Source organism: Podarcis pityusensis (genome assembly GCF_964106645.2).
Source record: "Podarcis pityusensis genome assembly, chromosome: 5".
Lineage (NCBI taxonomy): Eukaryota > Metazoa > Chordata > Lepidosauria > Squamata > Lacertidae > Podarcis > Podarcis pityusensis.
Window position 1 is genome coordinate 34,195,003 of NC_138032.1, and position 12,291 is coordinate 34,207,293.

Sequence of the window (12,291 nt, forward strand, 5' to 3'; positions counted from 1 at the left end):
GTTCTACCTGCTGATTCTACCAAAGCTTGTGTGGCAACTGTAGCTAGCAATCTGAGTTGCAACCCCATTCTGAAAGGCTGCTATTAGTAGTCATATGGGACGCGGGTGGTGCTGTGGGTTAAACCACAGAGCCTAGGACTTGCCGATCAGAAGGTCGGAGGTTCGAATCCCCATGACAGGGTGAGCTCCCGTTGTTCGGTCCCTGCTCCTGCCAACCTAGCCATTCGAAAGCACCTCAAAGTGCAAGTAGATAAATAGGTACCCCTCTGGCGGGAAGGTAAACGGTGTTTCCGTGCGCTGCTCGGGTTCGCCAGAAGCGGCTTAGTCATGCTGGTCACATGACCCGGAAGCTATATGCCGGCTCCCTCAGCCACTAAAGCAAGTTGAGCACTGCAACCCCAGAGTCGGCCATGACTGGACCTAATGGTCAGGGGTCCCTCACCTCACCTTTTTATGGTTGCACAGACATAGCTGGTGGTTCTGAACCAAGGCTGGCATGAAGGTAAGCAGTCACCAAAATTGACCCCTAAGCCATACAGTTATAAAGCTACCATCTTCCAAGGGGTGGGGAAGGACCATAGTTCAAAGGGAGAACATCTTTGAATACAGAAGGATCCAGGCTTAACCCTAACACCTCCACAGACGACTTGAAGAGACCCTGGTCTGAAATCCTGTAGACCATGGGTAGGCAAACTAAGCCCCTGGGGCTGGATCCGGCCCAATCGCCTTCTAAATCTGGCCCGCGAACGGTCCGGGAATCAGTGTGTTTTTACATGAGTAGAATGTGTCCTTTTATTTAAAATGCATCTCTGGGTTATTTGTGGGGCATAGGAATTCATTCATTTTTTTCTCTCCAAAATATAGTCCTGCCCCCCACAAGGTCTGAGGGACAGTTTATGCAGACAATACTAAGCTAGGTGAAGCAATGGTCCAACTTGGTGTTAGGCAGCTTCTTATCTTGGGAGGTTCAGTTGGAACCGACTTTGTAATTGTCTGCGCATCAATAACTGTTTTCTGCTCTCCGAATTCTGTAAAGTTCTGATTTCTAAACTGTTTTCAATTGCTTGGTTTTGCATGTGATGCTAACTCTTATTTTGCTTTACTGGAATGACTATATCATTGTAAATAGCTGTTGGGGATTTCTTGAAATAAGGGGGTTTGGTTATCAACACCAAATCATATTAGAGTTTTTTCTCTTCATGTGAGGGCAGGTTGCTACTGAAAGGTAGACAATTTCAGAAGAGCTGGTCTCCCATTATGATGACTCATCAGATAGGATATGATCTAAAACAACCCTTTCACACCAGAGCCAAGAAATAAAAGCTAGAGTCACATCAGTGGCACAATTAGCAACAATGAATACTTGATTTGCATGTCAGAGTGCATTCATGAGAGCGGTAAGGAACGCTGCCAAAGGACAGCACAGGCGAGAATTAATGAGTAGCTACAAAAGCCAACAATTGCCTTCTGAAAGAGAATGCAGAAGCTGTTCATTTTTGTGCATTGCCTTGTGGGATCTATTGTCTATAGACAATGGAGTACATCCACAGGGCGGATCCGACTGTTTTATCCTCGTGGTACTGCTTAGCTTTCAAACAATGAGCAAGTCGTCCAAGTTAAGAGCAACACCTGGAACACAGAATCCACTTGAAGGAAGTGGGTGAGAAATAGGTGGATTTTTTAATGAATGTTAGTCCAAGTGATTTGAGCAAGGGGCATTTTAAGGGAGTGGTTGACTTGAGCACCACCCCCATATCTAATACCTTTATTTCTCCTTTTATTTTATTTGTTTGGGCAGATGGGGGTATAAGACTCCAGTGACCCACCACCTTAACTAGCCCAGTCATCCTTACATAAAAATCCAGAGTGTGGTGACATCTACTATTTGGTATTCTCATCTATCAGACAAGGATGAGCACTGATTGAAGGCCTTCCCCTTCCAAAAGACCTTTAAAGGGGAAATTCTTTTAAATCCCACTTTTTATCTTGTTTCTATACACATTTTCTCGCTGATGTTTTTATTGTTAAAAAAACCTTGGGCTGTTTCGTGGGAAATAAATAAAAAAGCATGTGACAAGGGAAAATGGCCCTTGGTTATCCAGAGATCTATTGGCTCATAGCCACCAGGATCTTTATGCTGATCTATGTCAATGATTCCCAGGGTTTGAATTCCAATACTTGAGCTACATATGAAGGGGCACGTCTATTTGTGTAAACCAAGGTTTGCCCTAATCACGAATAATGGAGGAGTTGGGCCTGGTTTTTCAAGCTAAAAACGGGTTGCAAAATCTTCCCCAGATACCTGATTTTCTGCTGCTGAACTGACGTTCCCTGTCATTGTTTCACAAAACCTCACCATTATAGTTCATCCTATTATATAGAGAGGAAGCAGAAAATTGCTTTTCTATATCAGAACTGCTTATGATTTTTTGATACTGCAAAAGTACCCGTGAAGGTCGCAAAATGTCATTTCCACTTTTGAAAGGCGAGATGGAATAAGTTCTGCCACCCTCCAAAAAAATCCTATCTAGGTCATGAAACTACAACACCCAAACCAAAAATGGTGTTGGGAAATTTGGTGCTGAATTTTATTTTTTATGGGCTTCATTTAATTTCAAATGGGAAATTGTGAAAGCTTGCATACTTGTAGTAAAGAAATCCAAACATAGACCAAAGCCCATCTCAGGAACCATTGTGGGGAATTGGGCACTGTTATCTTCAAAGGTATCCAAATCAGCAGTTTGGAATGGTTGCATCCACCATCTTCCTTCAAAATGGTGTCCAACGGTGTCAAAACATAGATAAAAAAACCACTCCTTGAGCCCAAGCACTGTCACGCCAAACTAGAATGGTAGTGTTTCCAGAGATGTCCAAATTGGCACAGTTTGGAATGTTTCACCACACCATTTTGCATCAAAATGGCATCCATCAGTATCCAAATACAGACCAAACCCTGCTCCTAAATCTCAGGTACCATCATGCCAGCTTGGGCAACAATATCTTCAGAGGCATCCAAATAGGGGCAATTGAAAATCCGGTATCCAAATGTAGACAAAAACTGGTTTCTCTGCCTCTGAAACCTTTGTGCCAAGTAATAATAATAAGAAGAAGAATAATAATAATTTATTTATACCCCACTGAGGTTTCCCCAGCCACTATCTCAAGAGACATTTGAATGCATAGACAGATGGACCACTTTCCAAAATATACAGTAGATTTATATTCAGTCTACAGTTCTACACCTTACCTGGGAGGAAGTGTCTTTGAACGAAATGTGATTTACTTCTGAGCAGATAAGCCTGTGGGGATACTGTCTTTGAACTAAATAGGACCACCTTTTAACAAGACATACCTATTACGCTGCAATCATCTTATATGCACGTACATTGCAGAACATATCTTTGAAGTCAATAGGATTTACTTTTGAGTGGACTGTTACGGTATATCCTATGTCATGGTGAAATCTGATTAGAAGAAAAAAGTTTTGACTGCATTTGGTATGTTGCAGACTTCTGCAGGCACAATTCCACTTGGCTTTCTAGTCTTTATTATGCTAGAAGCTGTGTGCACAGAGGTTCCTTTCTCTGATACAGCAGCTAACAATCTCGGGAATTTCAGACTGTTCAGATGGGAGAGTAGGGACCAGATTCAGCCCGTCCCTATTGCTACCTTTCCACCAAACAGATGAACTGGAGTATTTTTTATCTGTTTCCTTTTTCCTTCTAAAGGGAGTTCTATGCAGGCAACCTTGCCTGTTTTCTTCACACTCTTTTGCTCCGTGAAAAGCAGTCATGGAAAAACAGTTTACAGTTTCACCATGTTGCAACGTAAATTCTACAAAAATAAATAAATAACAGTAACAGTGTTCCAAAACATCCAGAGTGGACATCACTTTCTTATAGGATCTGTCAGGGAACTGCCATCAGTGCCGGAGGGAGAGAGCAAAATCCAGAGGGATTCCAGAGAGCGTGCCGGGATTGGGAGAGGCAGCCCATCTTCTGGGAAAGAGAATCAGCGTAGCACCAGTGGAGAAGGGGGGCAGATGGGGGAAGCAGCGAGGCGGTCCCATGACTCCTTGCCGGGGACCAGTGGGGAGAGTAGGGGTCCTCCGCTGCCTACGCCCTCCTTGCGCAGAAGGCTTTTGCGCAGAGAGAGTAGGAGGAGACTAGGCGTCAAGGAGCTTTTTTGCTGGAAGAAGTTTAAGAAACGTCCACTGATGGATTCTGCCAGCGATTGAGACAGCCACGGGTGAGTGGCTGTCCGGACAGAAAAGGTTCACTCAGGCAACCCAGCCAGGTGTTTGCACCGGCTTACGCACGAGCAACCCCTAGAACCACTACAGGATCTAATTCCTATAAATCACCCATTCTCCAGCTTGGAGCTCACTGAAGCACCCAAAATCAATACTCGTATTTAGCCAAGCATGGCACTCGTCAGCAGTATAAAGGATCCATAATCCTCTGCATGAGCTGTGGAGCAAAAGCTCATTTAGCTAGAAAACCCAAATTATATTGCAATGGTTTCCCAGGAAGCCTACATTCCCCTTACAGGTAATGCTCTGTTCTATAGTAATTACTTGCCTGGTGGAAAAGCTTCTAGTATGACATATTTCCAGGAAATGTGATGTAAACATCCATTCATCTATGGAGAAAGAAGCAAAAGGCTTCAGGGCAGCTAAGGAATATCCTGCAGGCATGTAGCTGTCTGTGTAAGTTTTGTTAAAAAATATTAACACTGGATGTCTTAACTGTGCAAAAACAACAACAACAACAACAACAAAAACAGACCACAGGCGAAGTCATATGCTTTATGTCTGGGGCACTGAAACTTGATATACAGTTACATTTGGGAGGGGGGATGTGGTCATCCTGTAACATCCAGTTCAACTTTTCATTGTATCTAAATTTCTTAGCTCCTCTGCCTGCTCTGCAGTGAACAAATGAAAATTTCAAACTAAGAACAATTTGACCCAACGGCCAGATGTTTATCCTGCCCAGCCACAGAGGGCCTGTGAGATGTTGAACATCTACGCTATGTTGAACATATACAGTGGTACCTCGGTTTACGAACTTAATCCATTCCAGAAGTCCGTTCTTAAACCAAAGCCTTTCTTAAACCGAGGCACACTTTGAGGCCTCCCGCCGCCGGTGCCCTTCCATCGTTTGGCTTCCGTTCGTAAACCGAGGTGAAATTTGCTAACCAGAACACAACTTCCGGTTTTGTAGAGTTTGTATACCAAATCGTCCGTAAACAGGGCTGTTCTTAAACTGAGGTACCACTGTATGCCAAAACCAAAAAGCTTGGCAGACAGAACTAGAGTCCTTTGTACTCCACCTTGATCACTGAGGAATTAGGTCAGTGCAAGCAACAAATCAGATGATGTACTGGGTAGGTGAGGCGTATTGAAGAACCAAGTAGGTAGCAATACAGAGAAGCAGTTTGGACACAGTCTGCGATCCTCTCAGCCCTACATCTTGCTCCAACAGTTGCTAAACCTAAATTCAGGCATTATGTTCTGGTGGAGGTTCTGAATCTTAAGTCTCAGCTCTATTTTTCCTAGTTGAGGAGTGCCTCTTAAACTGTGCTCTTACTTGGAGCTTCCATCTCATTCAGTGCTCAACATTTTTCTTAGTGAACCTAGGAAGTTCATATGTTCTACTCTACAGAGGACAGTCCAGTTCAAGTCAGTTTAAAGGTAAGGAAGCTTAAGAATACAGAGCAGGGGCTTAGAAGCTGTCACCTGAACAGCAGGCACACACAGGTCTCCTGATCCTAAAGTCCCCCACTGTGGTAAGATGATGTATTTTATTTCTAAATAATTTTAGCAATTATTTTAAAATTTGCATCTGTGCATCTAAATCAACAAGTGCATATTTTCTGCAAATCTGTAGCCTCTTATGTACTCTTTTTGGGTGCATTCTCTCCTTTTTGGCAGTGCATAAGTGGCCACCTTAGGTGAACCTCCTAGCAGCTCAAAGAGCTTTGAATAGCCTCAGATATCTAGCAGTGTCCTTTCTCTCCACTCCTCTGTGGCTTTTGGTTTATCAAGACTTTGTAAGTCTTCCAAGGTTGCTTATCCAGATTGTTTTGGGAGAATTGTATCAACAACTACTATAGTGTCTTCCCTTACTCCAAATCTGTGACTGGCTGAGTAGGGAGGACCATGACAAGTTTCGGAATTCCTACTTTTATTGCAGAAGGGGAAGAAGGGTGCATTTAAAATTATGTATTGTTTTGGCCATACAGTATCAACACCTTGTGATTACTGTCAATAGAAGGCTGTAGGACTAGTCTTCTGATGTCTGGATTCATCTTTTGTATCTCATTAAGAGGACTAGAAATTAGTTTAGCATGACTGAAATGCCAGAGGGTTTTTTGTTTCATTTCTTGCAAGAATATTCTGGTGATACAAGTGTAACATCACAAGTTCACATAGCCTTAGGTATTCACAACCCTAGATGTTTATGAAAGCTTACTGCTATTAGATACAGCATTGTATTTCTGTGCAAACAGATGATATGTGACAGGAAGCCAATGGGTTGCTACCCTTTCCTTACAGACTCACAAATATGCATTCACACACTTTCTTAAACCTACAGACACCTGCATCCTGGCTCAACCCAAGGCCCTCACAGTTAGTATATGCTAGGCACGTCCAACACATAGATCGTGATCTACCGGTAGATCACTGGATGTCTGTGGTAGATCACCGGTAGATCACCGGCTCCCTCTAAAGAAGTTCAACAACTTTGGCTCTCCTAGAAAAGCTCAATATTTTTGCCCTGAACCCCCCAAAACAGGGCTTTAACTCTTTGAGTAGATTGCAGTTTCTTGGGAGTTGGCCACCCCTGATATATGCCATCCTTCACATTGTCACCTTGCCATAGCTTGTTGTATACCTGAAGGAGCATCTCCACCCCCATCGTTCTGCCCAGACTCTGAGGTCCAGCGCCGAGGGCCTTCTGGCGGTTCCCTCATTGCGAGAAGCAAAGCTATAGGGAACCAGGCAGAGGGCCTTCTCGGTAGTGGCGTCTGCCCTGTGGAATGCCCTCCCATCAGATGTCAAAGAGATAAACAACTACCTGACATTCAGAAGACATTTTAAGGCAGCCCTGTTCAGGGAAGTTTTTAATGTGTGACATCTTAGTGTACTTTTGGTCTTTGTGGAAGCTGCCCAGAGTGGCTGGGGAAACCCAGCCACATGGGCGGGGTACAAATAAATTATTATTATTATTATTATTATTATTGTTGTTGTTGTTGTTATTGTTATTATTATTGTTATTATTATTGTTATTATTCTTATTCTTATTGTAGCTTTCCCTAAGATCTACAAAATACCAATGATTTTAAGGCTTTTGATGGAATAGTCCTCCTGTCCCCATCAGTCCCATCTTTGAATTTCACTATCTCAAGGTCTTTGATTATTGAACCGCATGTACTTAAAAACAGACAGAATAAGTTTTCTAAGTGCAACCATTCCATCAGACTAAAGCAGAAGGAAAGATTGAAAGCAGGGCCCACTCTCATGGGCTCCTCCTCTCCCTCCCTCAACTGTTTCCATTGAAGTGGCTCATTATAAGAACTCTGTAACTTTAAGAATAAGAGTTTGCTCGTTGTTATCGTCCCACATCCTTCATTTTTCCTTTTATGTCATGCCTTTTAGATTGCAAACTCGAGGGCAGGGACTGTCTTCTTTGTTATTGATCTTATGTAAGCCACTCTGGGAACCTTGTCAGCTGAACAGCAGGATAAAACTGCTTCAGATAAATGAGAGACCATTGCAAACAATGAGAGATTTGCCACTTACTTCCAAGCGATGTAGATAGTAGCACTTAGTGGCAAATTCAACATTCCTACATGCCATTATGCAGTTGAAAAATGAAACTGGTTCCTCTAACACAGCCTTCAGTGTTGAAGACTGAGTTTGAACATACATACAGAAGTATGCACTTACTTTCCTGTATTCTATTTTTTGAGTTGCTCAATTGGTTTTCTGGTTTGTTGCTACAGTCTCTGACTTCTACCTGACCTTGTAATCATTGGTAGTGGTAATTTAGGAGGACCAGATGTAACTGATGACAATGTAGCTTAAAATCATTAGTGTGCACTTGGTTTTGTCCTCTAATTCCAAGTTTAATGCACTTTCCTGAAGATTGAGACTTGAGCCATGACCTCTTTTAGCCCAAATTTGTAAAATGAGCAGTAGGACTTCCTTTAAAATATGGTGGTGACCTTGAAGTAGCTCCATGTGGAATTCACCCAGTGGCTTCTTTAATGCCTTCAAATAATTCAGATGCATCAATGTGCCCCGTGAGATTACATCTCCTTGCAGTACATGCATTTATACTAATTAGGAAATAAGACAGAGCATATGATTGTAACTAATGTTAAGGGCTCAGCGAAGGGAGTCAAGGCAGGACTGTTGTTCGATAAGATGGAAATATTTTTCAGAAGCCGAACTGGAATAAAGAGATGCAAGAAAATAAAGTAGGGGTTGGGAATTTAGGACCCTCCAGAGGTTGTGGGGGGCTCTAGCTCTCATTAGCCCCAGCCAGCATAAGGCAAAGGACAAGCATGATGGAAAATGTAATCAAGCAACATCTGGAGGTCCCTATTCACATTGTAAAGCATAGGTCTCTCTCTCTCTCTCTCTCTCTCTCTCTCTCTCTCTCTCTCTCTCGGCTTTCCATCACTGTGTGAGCACACTTTTCCCTTTTCAGCATGTGCCTGTTGATCTGCTAAAATTTTCATTTCCCTGCCTTTTTAGTCTGAGCAGGTTTATTTGCTGTTTTATCCCTTTTATTTGCTGTTAAGTTTAATTGTTTTACAAAGGCCTCGAACATTTTAAACAGAAGGGTGGGGTAAAATTCAAAATTTGAATGAATAAATAAATTCGGAGCTGTGGTGAACTGTACAAAGAGAAAACGAACAAACACTCCACTCTTTTCTCCTGCTTTGAGTAGTTCTTTGGATCCCAGCCAATAGGTTTTTGTTAGCACATAATATCAAGCAATAATCCCGAGCACACTTACTAGGGAGCAAATCCCACTGAATTCCATGGGGCTTACTTCCAAGGAAGCATGCACAGTATTGACTGTAAGTTCAGTTTTGAAATGGCCACCTTCAAAGGCTCACATCAAGAAAGCTGCCTGTTTATTTTTTTATTTATGGAAATTTGAAGAGATTTTTTTTGGGGGGGGGGGGACTCTGTAGGCTCATAACAAGAGGCTGTTTATTAAATAACAGGCTAATCCACAACTGCATAGGAAAAAGAAAGTACCGGTAACTACAATTAAGGACAAGCTAAAGCATGGAGTCTTATCTCCAACCCTTAATAACTAGAGACAATATTTAACTCGGTTAATCTGCATTACTACAAATGCAGTCAAATATCAATGAAATAATATTTGGCTGCTAAGTAACTATATTGAACTCCAAATGCACCTGCTAATTTATTTCAGTTTATAATTCCTGCCCATTACAGTAGCTCGGAATATAATTTCTCTATTGAACATCAAAGAGGAGGACTCCATCGCTCTCAGTGCAATGGCAGAACAAATCAACCACACAGCAGATTTCTATTTAAGGCCTGTCTTTGTGTTTCAGTTTTACAGGTGCTTTTGCTCTCTCCTGAAATGTGACAGGAAATCAGGCCTTTCCAGCAACAAAGGCTCCTTGAGGTCTACTCGAATGTGCTGCACTGTCCCGAGACAGGACAATAACTTCACGTTTGTCGCTGCTTCAGCTGGACAGCCGTCCTCAGAACACCCAGAAGCAACTGTCAGCCTCCAGAATCCGGAACCCACAGCCCTCAATGGCCCCAAGGCAAAACAAACAGTGTTGCTTGTAGCTCATTACAGTGCTTGAGAGGAAGCAAACTCTTTGCCCTTTCAGACTGAGAAGCAGGTAGAACTGAAGAGGAGCAGGACTTGGGGAGTGCCTAATGAACATAAATTGGTGTCTGTCTCCGGGGCACAGAGAGCATGTTATGTGTCCCTCAGAAAGGTAATACTCGATCTTCGAGGTATTGAAGTATTAATTCTGTGCTTGGAGAGTCCGAATGCAGAAAATAGTATGGTAAACTCTTTCTTCTAGAGGAGAAAATGCTCTAGATTTTAACCATGCTCAAAACACAGCATTGGTGGTCAATCTACAACATAAGCATGTGAACTGCCCCAAGGTCTTATGTTGAAGGGTGGTATATAAATCTAATAAAAAATAATAATAATGTGCACGTACACACAGCACAGGAGACCTTCTGGCTTTGCCTCTGGCATCGTTCAGTCCCACTTTCTGCTCAAGAATGCTGCCCACTTTCTAGCTAAGCGGGTTACAGGGAAAACCAACTTAAGTCATATGGAGATACCTATAGGCATTGTGCATGGAGAGCCATTATGTCTTACTCTGAACTGGACTTTTGGCACTGCCGGCCTTGCCAAAATGGTTGGCCACTGTTAAAGCAGAGGGACTGACGGTCTTGTATCATCTGTGACCACATAAGAGGAAGTTTCAATTTCACATCGTGCAATCAAGGTTCATATTGGATATGGGGAGAAGTTAATTTCTCTTTTTGTTACTTACTATATTGCAACTACTAATCATTCCTCCTAGCATGAACTATCAGCATTGGCCAGAGCACGCAATAATTTCCCATTTCCCCCCAGACAGTTTTTAATTATATTTCACCTCAAAACTACAATAGAATTTTGAAAGTGTTACACACAGTGCTGGATATTTTGTGACCAATTCATATCTAAGCTCAACATACAGGGTTTGGGTTAAAATTTTCTTTTTTCTCTCTCAGCTGGCTAATGCAAAATAACTGAAACCCTATAATTCTGATAAGAAAGTAGGTTAGGAAATTTGAACAACTCCAATTAAGAAAGGAGAATTACAGAGTCAGCTTAAAGAAACATTAAACAAGAATGGTTTCATAAAAATGTTTATTTTCCCTAGGAAAGTACATTTCATTTTCATTTTTTACATTTCCCCAGACCTCAGTGTATATATGTAGATACAACTATCAAATTCTTCATGTGTACCGAATGAAAATCCTTACACTAAAAATTATACTAAAATGGTTCAGTTTGCACATTTGAAAGCATAACCAACAATGGTCAAAACTGATGTGTCCTTACAAACAACAGAAACTTTCCTAACAATTTATATTCTCGGGTTTATGAATGTCAAATGACTTCAATCAGCAATGGACAATTGGTTGTAATTCAACTGAAATAAAAGCAGAACACATAGCTATCGCTTGACTGGGGAATATTGGATATCTCCAGAAGACAGAAAGTGGAATTAGACACAAATAGATTTCACTATCTCTTTCAAGATCCATCATGAGGTAATGTACGTAAGGGTTGTAATTGGTTTCTTAAGGTAATGGCAAATTAATGGTTACATTAGAATAAAAGAAGAATGTTCTTTAGAATGAAAGAATAATTTGGTTCTCTGAATCAGTTATTTATTGATAGTGTATCCCGAACACTCTTTAGGCTAAAGAAATTAAATAATCATAGAAGCTATCATTTATTTATTTATAGCAGACATTTTATTTGTTGTAAAAAAATTCAAAATCCCACATGAAAACAATCATGCATTGAATTGGCAACGTCACCATCCTATTCCTCACAATGGATTCGTATATACGATAACTGTATTGTTATGTGTACTTGAAAAATCCAAGGGTTCAAGGTTTTGGGATACAGCGCTTACTCAGGTTTGGTTTTCTTTTGAAGGAGGTCACTGGTGTCTTACGGGGATTTTATACCTTATAGGTGAAGGTACAGGATTAAATCATTCCAGCACTTAGTCCATGATCCAGTATTCTCCCATAAGATAGTCTAGGGTAAGAGCAAAAACACTGAGATTAAGGCAGAGCTCAACTGAGTGCTTCTTCATCTGCCCCTGCTACACCAGCTGTTTCTTCACCAACAGTTTGATGACATCATCTTTTCAGCAATGAGGGGAAAGGAAGATGTTCCCTTCCAGAAGTCTCTTGACATTTTCTCCTCATTTAAAGGAAAATAGTCTAACAATGACAGTCTGTGGGAGAAGCCCTAGTCTATTTAACAATAGAATGCATCTGGATGAAACCTGCCTTGTGGGTTTCAGGTCCATCAATTCTTTCTCCCCCAGAATGAATAATTTTAGAGTTGAAAGGGACAAACCTCAGTCCCATAAGCACTAGATTATGAGGAGCATAACTTTATAACATTGAGTCTAGGTATAATAAAAGCCAAACAGAAAGGCTGTGAGAAAGGCTGTCAGAGAACAAAGATGCAG

General features: G+C 41.5%; 1 protein-coding gene across 1 annotated transcript in view; it reads left to right on the forward strand.

Annotated features, from left to right (window-relative positions):
• LOC308477882 (vertebrate ancient opsin-like) overlaps positions 1–11,732 on the forward strand; it is a 108,073-nt gene extending 96,341 nt beyond the window's left edge. The window contains exon 5 of the mRNA XM_081006964.1: positions 9,607–11,732. Coding sequence (XP_080863090.1) covers positions 9,607–9,867 — 261 coding nt within the window. The 3' untranslated portion in view covers positions 9,868–11,732. The remainder of the gene's footprint in view (positions 1–9,606) is intronic.
• The last annotated feature ends 559 nt before the right edge of the window (positions 11,733–12,291 follow it).